The 22,476-nt window shown below is 35.1% G+C and overlaps 1 protein-coding gene across 6 annotated transcripts in view; it reads left to right on the forward strand.

Moving 5' to 3' along the window:
* Positions 1-22,476, forward strand: part of RPS6KA3 (ribosomal protein S6 kinase A3) — a 109,275-nt gene that overhangs the window by 53,627 nt on the left and 33,172 nt on the right. For all 6 annotated transcript variants that reach the window (XM_059050817.2, XM_059050818.2, XM_059050819.2 and 3 more), the window contains 8 exons: positions 1,315-1,431; positions 7,181-7,262; positions 14,630-14,710; positions 15,465-15,544; positions 16,126-16,232; positions 20,648-20,685; positions 20,919-21,061; positions 21,267-21,337. In XM_059050817.2, the coding sequence (XP_058906800.1) occupies positions 1,315-1,431; positions 7,181-7,262; positions 14,630-14,710; positions 15,465-15,544; positions 16,126-16,232; positions 20,648-20,685; positions 20,919-21,061; positions 21,267-21,337 (719 nt within the window). The remainder of the gene's footprint in view (positions 1-1,314; positions 1,432-7,180; positions 7,263-14,629; positions 14,711-15,464; positions 15,545-16,125; positions 16,233-20,647; positions 20,686-20,918; positions 21,062-21,266; positions 21,338-22,476) is intronic.

Below are 22,476 nucleotides of genomic sequence, written 5' to 3' on the forward strand. Positions count from 1 at the left end.
TATTATTGTTGCCAAAGTTCCAAGAAAGTCCAAAATGATTAAGCTGCCTTAGTAGTAGAACATTCTACAAACTATAGCTTCTGTCTTACAAAGTAAATTGGTGGGCCTGGATTTCTTTTTTGTCCTCTTTTAGGAGCTTTTTTTTCCTTTTACTACTCATTTTCAAAAGCTACCACATTAGGATATCCTTGGTATATCTTTTTGAGAAATCTTTGTAATTCCTTATATTGCCAGCCTTCTGTGAGGGTCTCAGAGAATGTTATTTGAGTTCAAGCATTTATATGGAATACAATGGTAATAAAAATAATGAATTATTTATGTTTGTATAACACATTTAGATTCTACTAATAGTACGTATGCACTAGAAAAAACATTATAGGCAAAAAAAAAAAAGAAAATATAGTCTTTGACAGGCTTATGTTTCTTGTTTTGTTGGGTTTTGGTTTTTTGTTGTAGTTTTGGTCTGATAAAGTACATGTCTTGATTATTGAATAAATAAGGTGTACTTAATCTGCTGATCTCAGGGTAATTAAGTAATTGAAATTTTATGTATACTTACATGTATTTTCAACCTTTCTCTCTGACACCTTCTCTCAGGTATAGTAAAGCATCCACCTTCTTTAAGTATCCTTCTCTTAACTCTAAGACCTTCTACTGTTCCATCACGCTGCACATTTTATTTCTGTCTAATCCTCCATCCAAATGTTAAATCTTTTTTGATTTTGTGTTTTAGAGTTATTCCTTTCTCCCATCTCAGATCTCAGGTAGTCCTAGAAACAGAAAGTAACTTAGGTATTTCCAACACAGAAAACTTCAGCAGGCTAATTCAAATGGCCTTGCTGAAGGTAGAAATCTCCACGTTGACCCTGGAATATTTTTCAACCCCTCTCCCCAATAATCAGATTTTGTTGTGTATAGTGTTGGTTCTACCTAATGCAGTCACATATCAGAGCACACCAGATTACTCTGATCTGTTTTCAGACTTCTTTACACACTCTGCCCTCACCCCATGAAACTAATCATTCTGATTATCTCCAATAGGAAGAGTGAAGACTTGAAAATATTCAGAACTAATGTTATGTAGAGGTTAAACTGGCCTATGTGGTTGGCTGGTATTATTCTTTCTCTGACATTTAACTTGAAAGTATATTTGCTTGGCATGTGTTCTCTTTTTTACTTGGTGGGTCAGTAAAGGTGATTTGTGTATGTTAATTTGAGGATTTCTAATATGATACAATACATTTACATTGCTTGATTTACAGCCAGAGGAAGTAGCTCTAACTCTGTTTTATCCCCTTATATTTGCATCAACAGGAAGAAGGCAGTATCAAAGAAATTGCAATCACACATCATGTAAAGGAAGGACATGAAAAGGCAGATCCTTCCCAATTTGAACTTTTAAAAGTATTAGGGCAGGGATCATTTGGAAAGGTAAGTCATGAATATGTGCTTTTTAAAAAGTTGCTTTTTTGGAATTCATGTATATTTCATACAAATGGGGAACAGAAATATTTTATGAAATACTACTGATCTCCCTACAATGCAGTATTTTCTGTGTTTTTACAATTCTCACTATCAATAAGTGTGACAAGGTGAATAAAGTCATTCAGAAGTACAATGGGAACTTTCATAACTTGGCAGTGTTCACTTCATATTCATTTTATCTTCAAGGCTATGTGACCTCTCTAATTGCACTTCTTGAATGATTAAAAAATCATAAAATGTTCCCATGACACACTGGCCTCTTTTTGAGTCTTCATGTAGAATCGGAAGGTGATCTTACAATACATTATTGCATCTCAATCTTTCCTCCAGAGTACCCCTAATACCAGCAGAAAGCGAATAGGTACTCCCAAGGAAATAGGGTGGGGGGTTACCACTACACGTACGAAATTTGGGGGACTTATAGCTTGTCTTTAAAATGAACTCAAAGGCTGCATTCTATTCAATGATATCTTTGTCTGTTTTTAATATCCAAAAATATTTCTCAACTATTTCCCAAATCCACCAACTAAAATTGCAACAAATTTATCATTTTTCAAGTATTCCTTGTCCCCCTGCTGCATACCTCAGGAACGCTTCCTGTACTCCATTTTGAGAAGTACAGTATTATAATCACTACTACTTGATCTATCTAGTCCATTTCTCAGCAAGAGGAACGTCCTGAGATTGCATTCAGCTTTCACAGTGCAGTGCTTCCTTGCCACCTCTCTGTGAGGAAGCATTTGAAGATATGCTTTGCAAGCTTCAAAACAACAGCAGTTTTGCTCTCTTCTGTATTTTAATGGGTCTCTTTAGCAATTCTTGGCTAACATAGGTAATCTGTTACAGCTGTTAACCTCTTTCAAGCCCAAAGTGATCTTTTTAATCCAGATATAGATTAAGTAGCCAAAAGAAGATAATGGTTGCAAGTTTGAGCTCTAGGTCAGCCAGACGTGGATTCTACTTTTGTTTTGTTTCTTCTACTTAATTGCTATGTGCACTTGAGCAAGTTACTTAACCTCTTGGAGCCCCATTTTCCTCTTCTAGGCAGTCCTTAGGTATTAAAGTTCTCAAGTTTCCGTTCTAGGCTCCCTTCTCACTCTATACTCCCTACTAATTAATTTCTTTATGCCCACTATCTTAATAAAACCCACATACAGCTGATGTAACAGATTTATATCTCCAATCTAGATTGTGACTCTAAGCTCTGAACTGTATGTACAGCTACTTATTTTTCTCTCTTTGCATGCCCCAAAGTCAGTTTAAACTTAACATATCTAAGACCAAACTCATGATTTTCCCCTAACCCCCAAACCTCTATTTCATTTTTCTCTATCACTATGAATGACTTCTGGTTAAGCAAGCCAGAAACTTGAGAAGCATTCTTGACCTATCCTTCTAGTCCCCGCCCTTCCCTCTCCTCCCACCCCCACCAATCTGATCCATTCACAAGTTCTGTTGATTTAGTGAAGATTTCTCAAATCATGCCTGTTCTCTCCTTCTCCCTGCCACTTCTCCAGTCTATACCACCACCATTTCTCCCTGGCCTATTGAAGGAGGCTCCTACCTTGGGCTTCCCAAATTTATTCTTGCCTCAAGCCATTATTTATCAATACATGACAGCCAACAAGAGCTAGTCTTTTTTTTTTTTTTTTTTCTTTTTTGCAGTACACAGGCGTCTCACCATTGTGGCCTCTTCCGTTGCAGAGCACAGGCTCAGCGGCCATGGCTCACGGGCCATGGCTCCGCGGCACGCGGGATCCCCCCGGACCGGGGCACAAACCCGCGTCCCCTGCATCGGCAGGTGGACCCTCAACCACTGTGCCACCAGGGAAGCCCAAGAGCTAGTCTTATACTCCATCTGCTTAACCCTTTAGAGGCCTCCCTTTGCTTTTAGGAGAAAGACAAATTCTTAAGATGGCTGAGGAGCCCCTCAGTCTGCCCCCTAGCTACCTCATCAACATCACTTTATATACTTTTCACTCCCTGTGTTCTGGCCACATTGGCCTTCTTTTTTAATCCATAAGCAAAAGCCTTTTGCACATGCTGTTCCCTCTGCCTGAAAAACACTGCCCCACCCCCATCCCTCCCTCCTCTAGTTGGCTCCTCTCAAGCTTACGATCTCAAGCCTTCCCAGCCATTCTGACCTAGGTCATATTCGTCTATTTTTTACCCCCTCAGAACATTACATACCTCATCTTCACAGCACTAACCACAATTGCAGTTTTTTGTTTGTGTAATTATTTGTTTATTGGCTGTCTCCCCCACGAGCCTGTATGTTCCATGAGTGCAGTGCAGAGGCCATATATGCCTTGAACCATGTCTCAGCATGGAACCAGTAGCATGGTACCTAACATATAGTTCTGGAAAGAATTAATGAGTAAATAATAGTCCTGCCCTCGCAGGGTAGTAGTAAGAATTAAATGATACAAGGCCAAGCACATAATATCTGCTATGAGATTGTATTATCATGCAATTTATTATGGATAAACCAAAATAGATGGATTTATTTCTACACATTATATTTTCAGGGAACATAATATTGAAGTTTCCAGGAGTTAACATGCTTCTCCCTTTATTTCTTTAAAAGTAACTTAAATACCTTACTATAAATAGCAAACATTAAAAATAGGGCGTCTCCTTTCTTACTCATCCTCAAAAGCCAGTCTCAGCCAAGAAAACAGGGATGACCTGTCACAGCCTAGAATAGCTTCATGGGGGATTCGAAAAGTCAGGAATGCTGGTGGGGGAAGATCTGATGGCATCTGGGACTGCTGCTCCTGCTGCGCTTGACTGGTGACCAGCCAGAGGCAACAGATTGAGTGCCCTGAGCAGAAGGGCAGAACTGGGTGGCTGGCCCGATTCTTGTCCCAATACCTGCACTGTGACACCAAGTTAATTATTTAACATCTCAAAGCCCTAGCTATAAAATAGGCATTGCTTAGCAGGCCTGCCTCCCCAAATTATCATGCTGATGCATTACAAATGCTTGTGAAGGTCCTTTGCAAAAACTAAGATGTGCTGAAAAGTATCAGGAGAGTGCTTTCAAAGTAGGGTGAAGAAAGTTTGAACCCATGAGGAGAATTTTTCTTGTAGAATAGTACGAAGAAGCTTGATTCGGGAATCTTAAGAATGAATTATAAATATCAGATACATCCTAATTATCCCCACCTAGTTAGAATTTATTTCAGTTCAAAAATATTCATAATCTCTGATTGCCTTTAATTTTTAAACATCGTTCCATCTTAGGAACAACCCTGATTGAGAATACACTTTTGGCTCCCTAGGTTGGCTCACTGCTAACTGGCTAAAAGGAAGTTTCACCGAGGGCCACGGTGAAGGGGGACAGTCGGGGTAATTTGGGGAGAGAAACACACCCTGCATCAGGGTTTCTGTGCACATTGTGGCACTTTTCACTGGACTTGAGGTCACTGACCATTGTCTTTGACACAACTTCTCGAAGTGAGGAACTCTGCCTTGCCCTAGAATCAGTTGAATGAATCATTTTTTTATTTTGTGCTAATAGCCTAGTGTGCTAATGCAGGTAATAGAGAGCTGACCCTAGAGTTAATTCTTGATTGTAATTGAGTCTCTTCTTACCATCTGTGTCAGCTCAATAGCACTGCTAGGAAAGAATGGGTAGGAGAAAAAAAGTTGAAATTCAGGTCCATTTAGCAAGTCTGTGTAAAGGTTTGCTGGAAAAGGTCATGAAACTAATGGTCAAAATGAGTAGAGGGGATTGATAGTTTTGTGTTGTATTACACAATTTATAGCATGACCGTGAGTTATTTAGAGCAGACTTTATTCATTTTGCATAAATCCCACACTATATTTTGAAAACAGCCAAAAATATTTGGAAAATAAAGATACTCAGTAACATACCTGGGGACTGCTTGCTTTTTTTTTTTTTTTTTTTTTTTTTTTGCCACACCACACGGCCTGCAGGGTCTTAGTTCCCCAAGCAAGGATCGAACCCACACGCCTCCTGCAGTGGAAGTGCAGCAGCGTCCTACCACGGGACCGCCGGGGAATTCCCCTGGGAATTGTATTCTTCATATTTCAGTATATGTGTATATTTGATTTTTAAAAGATGGGGAGGCAGGGTTCTGACTTAATTTACATTAAATACTTGTGAGTAAATTTCTGCAGTATAAGTGTTTTATTATTTATTTTTTTATTTTTATTTTTTTTTTGCGGTACGCGGGCTTCTCACTGCTGTGGCCTCTCCCGTTGCGGAGCACAGGCTCCGGACGCGCAGGCTCAGCGGCCATGGCTCACGGGCCCAGCCGCTCCACGGCATGTGGGAATCTTCCCGGACCGGGGCATGAACCCGTGTCCCCTGCATCGGCAGGTGGACTCTCAACCACTGTGCCACCAGGGAAGCCCATTATAAGTGTTTTAAATTGTTTTGCCCAAATCAAAACTTCAATGAGGTATCACCTCTCACCAGTCAGAATGGCCATCATTAAAAAGCCTACAAATAACAAATGCTGGAGAGGGTGTGGAGAAAAGGGAACCCTCCTACACTATTGGTAAATTGGTGTAGCCACTATGGAAAACAGTATGGAGGTTCCTTAAAAAACTGAAAATAGAGTTGCCATATGATCCAGCAATCCCACTCCTGGTCATATATCTGGAGAAAACTCTAATTTGAAAAGATGCATGCACCCCATTGTTCATAACACTATTTACAATAGCCAAGACATGGAAGCCACCTAAATGTCCATTAAGAGATGAATGGATAAAGAAGGTGTGGTGCATATATACAATGGAATACTACTCAGCCATAAAAAAGAATAAAATAATGCCATTTGCAGCAACATGGGTGGACCTAGAGATTGTCACACTGAGTGAAGTCAGAAAGACAAAGACAAATACCTTATGATATCACTTGTATGTGGAATCTTAAATATGACACAAAACAACATATCTATGAAACAAAAACAGACTCACAGATATAGAGAACAGACTTGTGGTTACAAAAGGGAAAAGAGGATGAAGGAGGGATAGATTAGGAGTTTGGGATTAGCAGATACAAACTGCTGTATATAAAATAGATAAACAACAAGGTCCTACTGTATAGGGAATTATATTCAGTATCCTATAATAAACCATAAAAAGAATATATATTTATAAATATAACTGAACCACTTTGCTGTACACCAGAAACTAACACAGCATTGTAAATCATCTATACTTCAATTAAAAAATAAAAATAAATTGTTCTGCCCAGCAATGAGAAATTGTGGAGTTTTCATACATAGAAAAGACTATTCGTCAACAGAATTGAATCAACAGAAAATTGTGGTCAAGGGGAACTTCTGTATAACAATTTTTATGGAATCAGAATTTTTGTTTTGTTAGAAGCAGAGCAATCACCACCTGTGTTATACTTTAAACATGTTAGACTTTTCTCTAATTGCTTCATGGTTTAAAGATTTTTGTTTCTGTCTTACATGTTACATGGTCTTTGGGAATTGGCAAACAACAACAAAAAATGTATTCACTTATATTGACACCCAAAGTTATAACCAGTGTTTATAACTCACTGTATTTGTAACTGGTAATATTTTAAGGAAAATAGTTAATGTATCAGAATCTTCCTAATAATAATCTATATTACAGTAGGGGGTCTTATTTTAGCCATAGTATAGTTTGTGATACTTTGTAAGACTTATTTTCTCTTATTTAAATACAGGTTTTCTTAGTCAAAAAAATCTCAGGCTCTGATGCTAGACAGCTTTACGCCATGAAAGTATTGAAGAAGGCCACATTGAAAGGTAAGTGCTGCTGCTATTTGTAGTGTTCGCATAGTATGAACAAACTGAAAAATCTGAATAGGTCTCATGTGACTCCTAGGCCAGTTACTTAAATTCAGAATCTGTTCCCGTTACTGTCTTTAAATTTAGACTTTCTTTTAGTGGATTTTTCCTACGAGGCTAGGATGACTAGTGAGAATGGGAGTTGCCATGCTTTAAAAGAAGTATTATAAATTCTTCTCAGGCTTTAGGCAAGTAGAAGTTTAGAATTTTAAAACTAGGTTTGATGCATCTTCCAGTTCATATTATTATTTTAATGTTTTGAAAACTTACTGATTTATGATGCAAAATAGCTTTTATTCTAAGGACTTTATCATTTTGGCTTCTGTTCTCCAAATAAGTTTTTATTTTAAGCCTCTGATTTTGAAAAATCTAATGTCAGATTTGGCTCTTATAGGTAAACAGTCACTTAGAAAAAATTGTACATAGATTTTTAAATACTTAGATCTTCCTTTTTTAAACTAGTATCAGTTATTTTACCACATAACCTCTAATTATTTTGTGTCTTGATTCCTGACATCTCTTTTTCCTCTTCAACATACCTGTATTTTCTAAAGGTCTTAAAATATTCTGGAAGGAATATCTGTGATGATCACTTATTATTTCTGATGTTATTTTTCCCAGTTAGTAACTCGCACTGCATATTATCATCGTTTCAAGAAATTTCACCTTCCTCTATAAACACCATCCTTTGCTTCTGTTCTCTTGCTCCCTTCCTGAATGTATTTTCATTCCTATCCAGTCTCCACCCCCTGGCATACTACTTACTTGATTCTTGCTAGGGCCAGGAAATTAAATTATATCTTCAGTGCCCTACTCTACATCACTACTTTTATAATTTTATACTCACGAATTCCATGTTTTAAAGCTGCATAGATGGAACTTATTTAAGAGAGTTCATTTACAGAAGCAACAAAAGTAGTTTTTTTCATGTATATAACAGGATTTGTGTTGTGCATAGTATATATAAAGGAAACTATGAACTCTGAGAAACCTAAAAGATATTGGGAAAGGAAATACATGCCCAGTTTCTTTTAGAGAAGGCTGTTAAGACTCTTAGTATTCCTCTAGTCATCCAGTTAGCTCCATATCCTCAAGATTCCTGTTGCATTTTCCTTGAAATATTGAAAATTTCACTTGAAAACATATGCCTCAAAGAGTATTCTAAAAAAGAAGAATGAGAGAGGAACAAGTTTTATCAGGTTTAAGGCTTATTAAAAGCAGTAATAATTCATTGTGTTTTGGGGGAAAATAATACAGGCATATAAACCAGTGGAACAAAACAGTACAAAAGTATTATATATTAAAGTTTCATGTATTTGTTACAAAAATATTGAGTAAGTGCTGTGCTGTATGACAAAGCAGGTGTCCAGAACAATGGGAAATTAAATACTGATTTTTAAAATTTTGTTTGAAATACTAATGAACAACCTGCAAAAAAACTAGAGTCTTCTCTTAAACCATATACCATAATAAACAATCAAACTGAATTTTACAACTTAACACATCCTAGGAAAACTTGTGAAGAGATATTGAGCAAAGCACAAATTACAAACAAATTGACAGTACAAAAAATTTTGGCCTTTTTATACAATGAAAAATAGTATAAATAGGAAATCAGGAAATTATTTGCCTCAAATATTACAAAATATTAATATATAAGGAATTTATTAAAAGGCTCCTACCGGCCAAATCTAGGACAGTTTAAACACTGCAATAATTAATGACAGTGGTCGATTACAACCCACTGAATAAAGAATCCATGAGTTAATCCATAAATTAATGGAGAACAAGGGAAAGCTCTTCCTTACAATGGAATTCCAACTAATAAATGTAAAAGGAATGACTGAGTTAGGAGTTCCTAAGAAATAACTTTACAACCTCCACCTAAAGGGTTTTAGAATACATTTTATGCAAGGGGATAAAATAAATAACATTTGGGAAAATGTCCCAGTTTTCTGATAAATGCATATAAAATAATGAGTTATTTCATATAATGGCAACATAAGTTAGAAAGCGGTTTTGCAGTAAGTACAACGAGCCATTATTGCTGCTAAAGTAACCTAAGGAAATAATCTCACAGAAGGATTTTTTGTACTTGAAAATTTTCATTGCAACATTATTTACAATATCGAGAATTTAGAAATCTTATAAATATTGAATGTTTAGAAAAGTATGGTATATACCACTTAATAGAATATTATTTAAATGAAATATTTCATATATAATCACAGAAATGAATGTAATAAAAATTTGCAAGTGAACATTATAACGAATTTGGCTACCACAAGTACGTAAAATCGTATAGATGTTAGTGATATAAGAGACCATAGAAAAGTGAAGCTACTTGACATATTGGAATTATAGACTGCTGGTGTGTTCTTAAATTTTATTTTTATTTTTATCAAAGTAATATGTGTATAGAGTCTTATAAAATAGCAGTGCTTTTCCTACCCTTCTCCCTATCCCAGTTCTTGACCCCCAGAGACAATGCATCTCTCTAGCTGCTGCTTCTGCCTTTTACCTCCACATTCAGTATTCTTATATTGTAATTCTTTGATTGTCTTCATTTGGAGACATAATCTTTTGACTTCCTACCATGGAAGATTAGGATTTAGTTCTCTTACACACAGTTTCCCTTTTCATGTCCTCCTAGTAATGTTTTCATAATGCTTTATACAAATTGTTCCTGTACTGAAGTCACATATCCTTCACATCTTTGCTGTATTAGATCTCCTTTCCTAAATTCTATACCTACCTTTTTCTCAGTTTACTTTCTAGTTTTGGTGAAACACATCTTCTAGTAGCTACTTTAGAAAGGCTGAATGGATGGTAAATTTTTTGTAACTACATGTCTGAAAATGCCTTTTTTCTGCCTGTCACTTAATTTATAATTTGACTGGACATAAAATTCTAGATCAGAAATAATTTTCCCTCAGATATTTGAAGGCATTGTTTCCATTGTCTTCCAGTTTCCTGTGTCGCAGTTATGAAATTTATTACCGTTATGGTTCCCAGTCCTTTGTGTATAAGCAGCTTTTCCTCCTTAGAAGTCTTTAGAATCAAGCTACTCTTTATCCCTGGTGTTCTGAAATTTGTATAATGGTATTTCTTTAGTGTGGATTTTTAAAATTCATCGTACCAGATTTGGGGTGGTCTCTTTCAATCTAGAAACTCATTTCTTCAGTTCTGGGAAACTATTTTGTCATTTCTTCTCCATTTTATAACTGCTACTCTTTGGATATTTTGAACCTCCCGGGTCGTTGCTTAATTTTTATTTTTTTTCCATCCTATTTTCCATTTTTGTCTTTTTTTCCTGTTTCCTAGGAAATTTTATCATCTATCTTCCAACCCTTCTCAACCCTTCTATTAACTTCTTGTTTCTACCATTATTTTTAATTTCCTAGATTTTCCTTTTTCTCTAATTATTCTATTTTTTAAAACTCTTTATTATGGGAAGTGTCAAACATCTACAGAAAGAAACAGAAAATATAGAGAAGCCCCATATACCCTTCTTTTTCCTTCAACATTTATCAACTCATAATCAATCTTTTTTTATCTGTGTTCTCTCCCTTCCCCTCTTTTGATATTTTGAAGCAAATTCCAGACATTGTATAATTTCTTCCATAAATATTTTAGTATGTATCTCTAAAAGATAGACTCTTGAAATAATACAATTCTATGATTATAACTGAAAAATTAATATACAGATATCTGATCAGTGCTCAAGTTTCCAGTTGTCCCTATTGTTATAATTCATTTTTCCTTTTGCAATTTGTTTGAATTAGGATCTGTATAAGGTCTATATTTTTCTATTTATTTTGATAGCTATTTTTCATGTTTAGAGTCTTTCCTTAAATTCCTGGGAATTCTTTGCTGCCTTTTCCTCATTTAAGAGTGAGGTACCTATATTCATATATATATATATATATATATATATATATATATATATATATATATATATATAAAGTGAATCACTTTGCTGTACAGCAGAAATTAACACAACATTGTAAATCAACTATACTTCAATAAAATAATTTTTTTTTAAGTAAAAAAAAGTGCGGTACCAAAAAGCTGATTAGAAGGGGTTCTATGGCAAGAATTTGCTTGTTTCTCATTGGCCTCCTTTCTTTAAACTTGGATTTTAGCTTTCTCTGATCTGCTGTGTGAGTTACCACTTAGTCACCTTCTGCTACTGCTTCTCTTTTTTGTCCTTGTGAGTTTATGCATAATTTTTCCATTATTGTAATTTCAATAGGGTTTTAGAAGAAAGTAGAAAGTAAAAATCCATGTTTAACCAGAAGTCTCTTTCCATTTTAAAGTTTCTATTAATATAATAAATGGGGTCAAAAAGAAGTCAGAAGTGTTAGGTTGAGTTTATGGGGACTTTTGTTCTAATCAAGTAGTCTGTGTGCCTAAAAGGTTTTGTAAACTATTGCTTAAAGCATTTTCTTAATACATAATTCTAGAAACATAAACAGCATTTCTTCTTATTCACTCTCATGTTCAAGTCAAGTAGAATTTAAAATGTAATAACTAGTATGTAATAAAAATTATTTCAGCGGAATGTAGTTGCTTTGCCAACATGAGTCAGTATTAACAAATTCTATTTCGGGGGTTTAGAGTTTAACCATTGTAAAACATGCCTTCTTCTGAACCACTAATATCCTAATCAAAATTCCTGATTGTAGGATGATTTATATTTGTCACTATGTCTTTATATACATAAAAGAAACCAGATTAGAACTATTACACAGTCCTATATCAGACAGAAGAAAGGAATTCTTTAGTGAGTGAATCTTACTGTTCGTTTTGAACTAAACAAGGTCTCATCAGTGTTGCATATAAGGAAACTATCTCACAAGATAATCATAATAGAAAGAAAAACATCTGGTTCTAGCCTCTCATTTTATAGAGAAGGAAGCAGGAAGCCCCTGAGCAATGAAAGGATTTGACCAAGGTAACTCATCTAGTTATTAGCATGGCCACTAAACTATAGCTCTTGACTCCCAAGTAATTGTTCTTTTCATAGTGGTACAATAACAGAAGAGGGATATACAGTAAATATACTGATGGGTATTTTTGCTGCTTATTAAATAAGCTTTGTGTAAGTATTGAAAGAGGTAGAAATTTGGAATCTAGTTTTAAGGTAATAGGGACATAATCCAAGATTGTATGGGTAGCAATGGAAAAAAGGGCAGTTTGGGGCTAGACTAGACTAGAATTGTCAGGAGGCCTAGGTGATGAACCTCATTCACACAAATAATAGAAAGGGCCTGTTGGACATAAGGCACCAGAGTTGTATTGATAGGACAAGATAACGAAATCAGAGATTGATCCTGAATTTGATACATCCACAAAACAAGTCAATAAAAAGACCGAGCTGGGGCTTCCCTGGTGGTGCAGTGGTGGAGAGTCCCCCTGCCGATGCAGGGGACACGGGTTTGTGCCCCGGTCTGGGAAGATCCCACATGCCGCGGAGCGGCTGGGCCCATGAGCCGTGGCCGCTGAGCCTGCGCGTCCAGAGCCTGTGCTTCGCAACGGGAGAGGCCACAACAGTGAGAGGCCCGTGTACCCCCCAAAAAAAATAAATTAAAAAGAAAAAAAAAAAAAAAAAAAGACCGAGCTGCGTTGATATCAAGAGCAGTTGATTCCTTTTCCTGTTTTGCCTGTTTTCAGTCACTGGCACCGAAATCTCCCAGTTGGAGTGGAAAACTGGTAGAATGGGGAAACGTAGGATTTTTTTAAGTTCATTTGTTTATTTTTCCCAGAGGGCTTAGTTCTGAGTTTTAGATATCAGTGGTCACCTTAAATTGACAAGAAAAGTCATCATTCTGTCTGTTCCCGCCCCCACTGCCAAAAAAGACGCTCTTTCCAATCTTTCTATTTAATCTTTGGCAGAACCATTCAGTCTCTCTGGCCTGAAAAATAGAGGTTATGTGTGATTTATCCTTATTATGCAACAGGAAAAAAAAACTTTAATGAATGATCATTCTCACCTCTTAAATCCACTGAGCTACCAACAGAGTACTTATCAGATGATTAATCATCAGTTTACTTGTCTGTCATTCCCACCAGATTATTAGCGTCTTGAAGATTATTTTATTTGTATCCCACAGTGCCTGGCATGTAGAGTTTGCTCAGGAAATATTTGGTTGGTAAAAGAGATCTTTGCCTGCTGGGTCAAACGGAAATTCATCCTGGCATTCCAAATTGTTAGGAATCGGGATCCTCCCTACTTCACCCCGCCCACCCCCACCCACCCCCACCCTCCCAGTTTCCACACTGATTAGGTTCCTTCTTGCTCATCATGCATGCCTCCATGTCCTTGCTTGCACTGGTGCTCGATACCTGGACTTTTCTTCTCTCGGTCCAATCCTTCTTGGCCATATAAATTCCTCTCTAAAAGTCCCTAACCCCACCTCTTTGCTCTAGCCTTCCTATGCAAGTAAGACTGTTCTTTCCCTTTTCTGAATTCTTATACTACTTATTGGTGGTAATACATCATTTTATCCCTTTATCATATTCATGGTACTATAACTACTGTTTAATTGAATATCTCTGATATACGAGGCACTCGATGTACAAACCTTATCTCAAATGGTCACAAAGCCCCCAAAGATACAGTGGTGTTATCCCCATTTTATAGGTGAGAGGTGTAATAGAAGGACAGAGAGTTTAAATAAGTAACTTGTTCAAGATGACACAGATCCGAACCCAGATTTTTCTTAACTCCAAAAAGCCTTTGCTCTTTCAGCTGCACCACAGTACTTCTTCTCAGTATTTCTCCTCTCCTGCCTCCCTCAAAATACACCCTTTGGGGTATATCTGTCCTTCGCCACGTCTGCCCCATATTTTAGACACTTAATGAATGTTTGTTGAATTGAGTTGATAAGGTTGGTAGGGAGAAGTGTTAAAACCTATTTCATTTTTTGTGTGTGTTTTAGCATTGCATTGGAATGCCTTGTTTTAAAAAGTTGTTCCTTTTTTGGCTATTTTTCATAACTTTGATCAAAATACTTGGAAATCTGATGTTAAAGCCAACATCTAATATGTTCTCTGTATTTTTTTTAATGTAAAGCACAGATTTTATAAATATATACAATTTCTTCTGGTAACATAATTGAGTAAAAAATAGTTATTAATTTTGAAAATTCAAGAGTAATGAGTAGTTTTATCTATACATATAAGTAATTTTATTTATATGTGAATTCACACTTTTATACATATAAGCAAAATTTTATTTAAAATAGTCACCAAAGAGATTTTGTTTTAAAGATTATCTCTGGAAGCTATTACAGTATAGCCATATGTGTAATATTTTATAGTTCGAGACCGTGTTCGGACAAAAATGGAGCGTGATATCTTGGTAGAAGTTAACCATCCTTTTATTGTCAAGTTGCATTATGGTAAGTTATGAACAACCTCCCATCTCATCCCTTTACCTCATTCTCCCACTCTCTGAGTACATTCAGATATACTAATGTATATAAATAATTATTTGTGTATATTTGTATGTGTCTAGTAGATACATATAGTGAAGTCATGGAAATTAAACCATTACTTCTTAGATAAATTTTAGAAGCTTTTATTGCATTTAGCTTCGTGTTTCTTTTAAACATTATAGTTTCTGAGTGATAGCCATAGGAACAGGTAATAATAATCATTTTAAAATTATAATAATTAATAATAATGTACCAATATTTTGTAGTCTACATGTGTTAGCCTAACTTACAAGCAAGAAAGATCCCTAATATCGACGTCCTGATGTTCTTATCCTGTGTAATTCAAGCTAGCCAATCCACCTTTTTTTGTAGTTAAGTGACATGGTATTTTGTATTTTGTTTCATGGTTAAGTAAGTCTTTTCTGTTGGGAATTTTTCTTATTGACCGCCTGTTCTAGAACTATTGTATTCCTGAGAGACTGTTGCCTGAATAAAAATCTAACAAATGTTTCAGTGGTTCCATAATAAGAAACACTGCATTTAACATTTCTATGTGGAAACTAAGAGGAATTATTGGTTAACTTCTAAATAAAAATCAGTTTAGATCTATGATGTCATTAATTTGCTAAAATAGTATTCATTTGTGAATGAGTTGACCTAATGTAAGTCCCCCAAATTAAACTATGAATTAAATGGAAATTTTCGTTTCTTCATTCAGCTTTTCAAACCGAAGGGAAGTTGTATCTTATATTGGACTTTCTCAGGGGAGGAGATTTGTTTACACGCTTATCCAAAGAGGTATATAATTAATCTCTGTTTTAAATCTATTTATACGCATCCTTTTTCAACTAAAGCTTTGTTATATTTCAATATTATGCTTGTCGTATTTTGTCAAGCGGCACAAGATTCTTACATTGACGAATCAGAGCCAAAAAGAGTTATTTTCCTAACTTCTGAATTTATTCGGAAAGTAGATTTTACATTGATAAACTGTCTTTTGCCCTGCTTCTTTTACTTACAGTTTTTTCAGAAGCAATAATATAACAAGATATCCTTAAACAATCAGTAGTGGAAATTCAGCCTGCATTGTAAGATCATTTTTCATTTCTAAGACGTTACTGTGATGGAGCAACATTGGCACAATCTGAATATAGTTGTTACGTAACAAAATGTACAATTATTTTCCCCACAGTGCACATTTAGCATTTAGTAAGTCATTAGTTGACTGATTCAGTCATTTTTGCAAATTTCTTTCATAAGTGAATTGTGTAATTAGCGTATTTATAACTTTTTGATATTTAAACTGTAGGATGGAACTTTTAAAAAAATAGCAAATGCAAAAAAAAAGTAAAGATAGAAAAATTATTATTTTATTTTAGGTCATGTTCACAGAAGAAGATGTCAAATTCTACTTGGCTGAACTTGCGCTTGCTTTAGACCATCTACATAGCCTGGGAATAATCTATAGAGACTTAAAACCAGAAAAGTAAGGAATCATGCTGCTAAGTTGAATACAGTGTAATATAATTATTTAGGAGGTAATACAAAATAATATTATTTCATAGAACTACCACAAACATTGGATTAGAATGCCTGTGCTTCACATTTCTGCTAACCCTTTATGTTCTCATACTTTTAAATATCTATTAATCAAAATATCTGTTAACGTTACCTTGTTTTCATTTGCATTCTTTGATTTTTAATGAAGTGGAAATCTATGCTCATAGGTTTATTGGCAGTTGTATTTTTGTGTGATTTTTTTCTGTTCATGGCCTTTGCTCATTTTTCTTTTGGAGTGTTGTTTTTTTCCCATTGATTTGTAAGAGACCTTTCTATACAAGTTAAGAATTTAACCATTTGACATATGTTGCAAATACACTTTTCTAGTTTATCTTTTAATGTTATTATTTTATTATTTATTTATGTATGTATGCATGGCTGTGTTGGGTCTTTGTTGCTGCACGCAGGCTTTCCCTAGTTGTGGCAAGTGAGGGCTACTCTTCGTTGCGGTGTGCGGGCTTCTCATCGCAGTGGCTTGTCTTTGTTGTGGAGCACAGGCTCTAGGCATGTGGGCTTCAGTAGTTGTGGCACTCGGGCTCAGTAGTTGTGGCTCACAGGCTCTACAGCGCAGGCTCAGTATTTGAGGCACATGGACTTAGTTGCTTCGCAGCATGTGGGATCTTCCTGGACCAGGGATCGAACCCATGTCCCCTGCATTGGCAGGCAGATTCTTAACCACTGTGCCACCAGGGAAGTCCCTATCTATTAATTTTGTGTTATTTTAACCTACACAAGTATTTTTGTCTCAGATCTACCAGTCTTTTCTTTTGTGATTTCATCTGTGACTTTTATTCTTCAAAGGGCTTTTCCAATTCTCATGATGAGATTTTTTTCTTCTAATTTTATGGTTTGTTTTTCATTACTTTTAACTCCATCTAGAAATTTTTTGGTGTGAGGGATGGCCTAGAGCTAATTGTTTCCTCCAAATACCATTTATTGAAAATTTTCTTCTCCACATGATATCAAATTTTTAATGAGAGTTAAGCAAATTTCCCTTTACTTTTATAGTAGTGGTTATCAAGAAGCTAATACTATTTAAATTGTACACACTTCTGTGTTTTAATTTGTTGGTGTTTACTATATACCACTTTGAGAAAGAAAGGTTTTCTTTTCTCCTTTTTTAAGGATATAAACAAGAGCCTTGTTCTATCAAGTATTTTTAAAAATAGCTTTTTTGAGGTATAGTCCACATACCCCAATGTTCATAGCAGCATTATTTACAGTTGCCAAGATATGGAAGCAACCCAGCTGTCCGCCAACAGATGAATGGATAAAGATGTGTTATAAATATACAATGGAATATTTCTCGGCCATAAAAAAGAACGAAATTAGTGGCTGCTGGGGGGTGGGGCGGGAATATAGAGGTGGGGAAGCGGTAAGGTACAAAGTATTGGGTGAAAGATAAGCTCAAGGATGTATTATTGTACAACACGGAATATAGCCAATATTTGGGAAGAACTGTAAATGGAAAGTAACCTTTAATTATACTAAACAAATTTTTTTAATTAAAAAAATAATTCTACCATCTAAGTATGCATTCTTAAACAATATAGGTTTCATTTGTTTTAAACTTTATTAAATAAATACTGTACATAAATTTTTGTGTCCTGATCTTTGGACCTATATGATATATTAAATATCCAGCTATTAAAAATAAAGTATACAAGTCGATGGTTTTTAGTATATTCACAGAGTTGTGTAACTATCATCTTTATCAAGAATTTGGATATTACTTACATTAAAATGTTACATGCAAAATTTAAATTATATATTATAATAGGAAACTGTTGGAATCCTGTTAAGTGATCATTTAGAAATTGTTATACTTTCATATTTTATGTTTGTTTTTCAGGTATTTTGTTTTTGGATAAGTTTCATATGGTTCTGATTTTATTCCCCAGATAATGACTGAGTTTTTCTCATCATTTTCCCAATTTCTAACTATCACAACATAAAATATAATTCCTAGTGAGAATGAATGTTCAAGCATATAGTCCTTAGAAGAAAAAAATTACCGTGCACGTAAGATTAAGCATTCATAATAAAAATGTGTTCGTGTTTTATATCATTTAATTGAATGTATTTATTGTAGACCATTGTATTAATGTTGGTTATAAAATTATATATAAAGCATGGATCCTGTCTCAAAGATCAAATAAGATCTAATGTGGGTAAGATTGCTTATAGTGAGATTTTTCACGTAAATGTCTAGACTACACTATTAAACTGAAGTAACATTTAATTGTTAAATGATCCAAGTGATATCATCATGTAGAGCTTAGGAGAAATTTAAATTTTTAGACCAATTGTTTTATGCACTATAAGGGGTTTTCCAGATCCTTTAAAACTAGAACTCTGTTATAATAAATATGGCTAAAAATAATTATTAATAATTGAAAGAGAACTTTGCTTTTTGAGAGTAATACAGTTGACTTTTTCTTTCAAAGATAAAGCACGGGGCTTCCCTGGTGGCGCAGTGGTTGAGAGTCCGCCTGCTGATGCAGGGGACGCGGGTTCGTGCCCTGGTCCGGGAGGATCCCACGTGCCGCGGAGCGGCTGGGCCCATGAGCCATGGCCGCTGAGCCTGCGCGTCTGGAGCCTGTGCTCCGCAACGGGAGAGGCCACAACAGTGAGAGGCCCGCGTACCGCAAAAAAAAAAGATAAAGGAAGGACGGGCATGGTTATCTTAGAATGCACTTGCTATAGGAAGTATAAGTAATGCCCTTTTAGCCGTGTTTTCTTTTTTAATTTTTTCAAAGTGACCAAGAATGATTTGAGGTTTGTTTTGTTTTTAGAACTGTCTTCCAGGTATTGATTAGACAGAAGGGAGGATGATTCCCACCATACCTAATAATTCCCTTTATATTCCCTAACTGTGTTGGTCTGCTTTCTAGTCAGGCATAATCAAGAGCATTATTTTTTTCCTAACAAGTCCCTTGTAGTGAAAGAGACTTGAACACTGTGTCCCTACTGAATTACCCTCACTGGTAAACATTATTGTAATCATAGTTGAACTGATGATATAGGAAGGTTGGTAGTATTTTTGACATAGTACAATTTTATTATAACAAAATTTGGCTTGCACATTTTTTTTAGTTAATTAAGAGAATTAAAAGTAAGGAAATAAAGTAAGGAATTAAAAGTAATTAAATGTAAGGAAATGCCTATATTATAGAATATAGTTTTGAATATGAGTGAAATAGTTGACCTTATTACTTGACCTTTCAAGTCAGTATACTAAAATACCCATCCAGAAATGCAGTAACTGGCTTAACAGCTTAGTACTTACTCCTTTCTGTAGCTCCTTAATTAACGACCTTACTCTCCACTCAAGTATCTGCTAAAGCCAGAAACTTGAGTGTCTTCTCCAGTTGTTGTTCTTTATCATAACTCATACCTAAGAGCACAGTAAATATTCTTTATTTTTCCTTCTCAATTGTTTTCTAAAATTGCAGATCTGATTATCTTTACCTTCCATGCATGTAAACATTTTATGATCTTCATTGCCCTGAAGAAGAAATCCAAACTCTTTGGAATGTTCTATCAGCCCTTTGTAGACTGGGCCCATTCATGCAATAAACATTTCTTATTTATCTGTGCTCTGCCAAACAGTACTACAATATGAATAAGGTCAAAGTCTCAAGGAGCCCTCAGTTTACTGAAAAAGAGAGAAAACACTGGATAATATATACAATGTAGTGATGGGTCAAAGAAGAACAAGGAGTATGAGGAAGGTGTGTTGAGGAGAAGAGGATTGTGTAAGTTATGTCAGATAAAAAGCTAGGAGGGAATTTCCTGGTGGTCCAGTGGTTAGGACTCGTCGCTTTCACTGCCGGAGCCTAGGTTCAGTCCCTGGTTGGGGAACTAAGATCCCGCAAGCTGCACAGCACAGCCAAAAAAATAAAAAAGAAAGAAAAGAAAAAGAAAAACTAGTAAAGAATGATTGAGTCAGATGCCTTTAAAATGACAACTCTGACACTTTTGACTTAACTATCCAGACCTCTGTCTGTTGTGTAAGCACTAGGGAGTTTAGTTAGGCCACCTCTGCAGAAAGGCACTAAGAGCAACTTAGAATATAGGTTTTGGTTCCTTTCCTCATGGTTCTCAAGTGTCCCTGGCTCATTAATACAAGTTATGAGGCTTTGCCTTTGGGATTCATTATATATGTATGTCCAAAAAAATAATTTTTCTCCTCCTTTACCTTCGCCTTTTTATTTGGAGTCTAAAGCAATATTTTGGAATGGATGTGATTATATGATACTTAACAAAGTAATTTCAGTTTTAGCTTCGAAAAATCTCTTCAATGGTTTGGAAAGATTTTCTAACTTTGTTTTCTTTCAGCATACTGCTTGATGAAGAAGGTCACATCAAGTTAACAGGTAAAAATCCTCATTTTGTTCAAATAGTCTCTCCTACTCTATATAATTAATGTCCTTTAAGGTTGATCATGGTATAAATATTAAGTAACACATTGTGTTAAAAACTTGAATTAGAATTTTTAAATAATTAACGTAAATTTTGGAACTATTAATGTAAACTTTGGAACTCAAAGTTTAAACTATGTGTGCAAATTATTGTAGGATATTTATGAACTTGATATTTATTTTGACAGATTTTGGCCTAAGTAAAGAGTCTATTGACCATGAAAAGAAAGCGTATTCTTTTTGTGGAACTGTGGAATACATGGCTCCAGAAGTAGTTAATCGTCGAGGTCATACTCAGAGTGCGGACTGGTGGTCTTTCGGTGTGTTAATGGTAAGGTTCGGGGTGGTGTGTTTTTTTTTTTTTTTTTTTTTTTTTTTGAAGTTCAGTAGTGAATATAGTGGAAATATAAATCACTTGTTTTATTATATAGCAATTTTAGAAGATGTGGTTGTAATTAAGATGATGCTTTTTATCTTCTAGCGTTGAGATATTATACCTACTGACTAATACCTCTGATTATTTTGCCTTTTTATAGTTTGAGATGCTCACTGGTACACTACCTTTCCAAGGAAAAGATCGAAAAGAAACAATGACTATGATTCTTAAGTAAGTACTCCCTAGTGGTTGTGTTTTGATGAAATTTAAAAATAAATGCTTCAAACTAAAAAATGAGATTTTTAGAGTGTTAGCTATAGTATAAGAAATAACCAAGAAATTCATTGATATTATGACATCAATATTATGTGGTTTAAATATGAGCAAACCCCATAGATCTAGAATACTCATAATTATCTTCATGTTACTATTGAAAGCTTTACCTTTGAGATTTGGAATATGAAAAAGATGCCCATTATTCTACTTCTGTTTACATTGTCCTGGATGTACTAGCAAGTACAGTAAGGCATCCAAAAGAAGTGCAGTTTAAGGTTTAAAAAAAAGAAATAAAATTGTCATTATTGGGAATTCCCTGGTGGTCCAGTGGTTAGGACTCCACGCTTCCACTGGCAGGGGCCTGGGTTCGATCCTTGGTCAGGGAACTAAGATCCCGCAAGCCCCACGGCATGGCCAAAAAAAATTGTCATTATTTAGTTAACATGAGTGTGTCTGTAGAAAATCCACATCTTCATATAAATCCTTGGAATTAATGAGAGCTTGGCAAAGTTGCTGGATAAAGGGTCAGTAAATAAAATCTATTTCATGTCTGTTTACTAGCAACAGAAAATGGAATTTTTATAAAAAGATACTGTTTAAAATAGTAAAAAAAAAAAAAATCAAACCTAGGGATAAATCTAGCAGAAGTTATGTAAGAACTCTATGCAGAGAACTTAGAAAATGTTAGGAAATTTGAAAAGACTGAAGTAACTTGGAAGTTTGTACCATATTCACATTATGACAGACCCAAGTGTTATAAAGGATGTGTGTTATCCAATAAAGAAATATAATGTGAACCCCATCCATAATTTTACATTTTCTAGTAGCAACATTAAAAAAGTAAAAAGAAACAACTAAAATTAATTGTAATATATTTTATTTAACTCAGTATATCCAAGATATTATCATTTCAACATGTGATCAGCATTAAAAAATGATCGAGATATGATATATTATATTTTTAATTTAAAACTCACTGCAGGTTTTACACTTACAGTTTGAGCTAGCCACATTTCAAGTGCTCAGTGGCTGTATGTGGCTAGTGGCTACCATATTGGACAGCATAACTGTAGTTTCAATGCAAATCATATTTA

The sequence above is a fragment of the Kogia breviceps genome, chromosome X (assembly GCF_026419965.1).
Source record: "Kogia breviceps isolate mKogBre1 chromosome X, mKogBre1 haplotype 1, whole genome shotgun sequence".
Lineage (NCBI taxonomy): Eukaryota > Metazoa > Chordata > Mammalia > Artiodactyla > Physeteridae > Kogia > Kogia breviceps.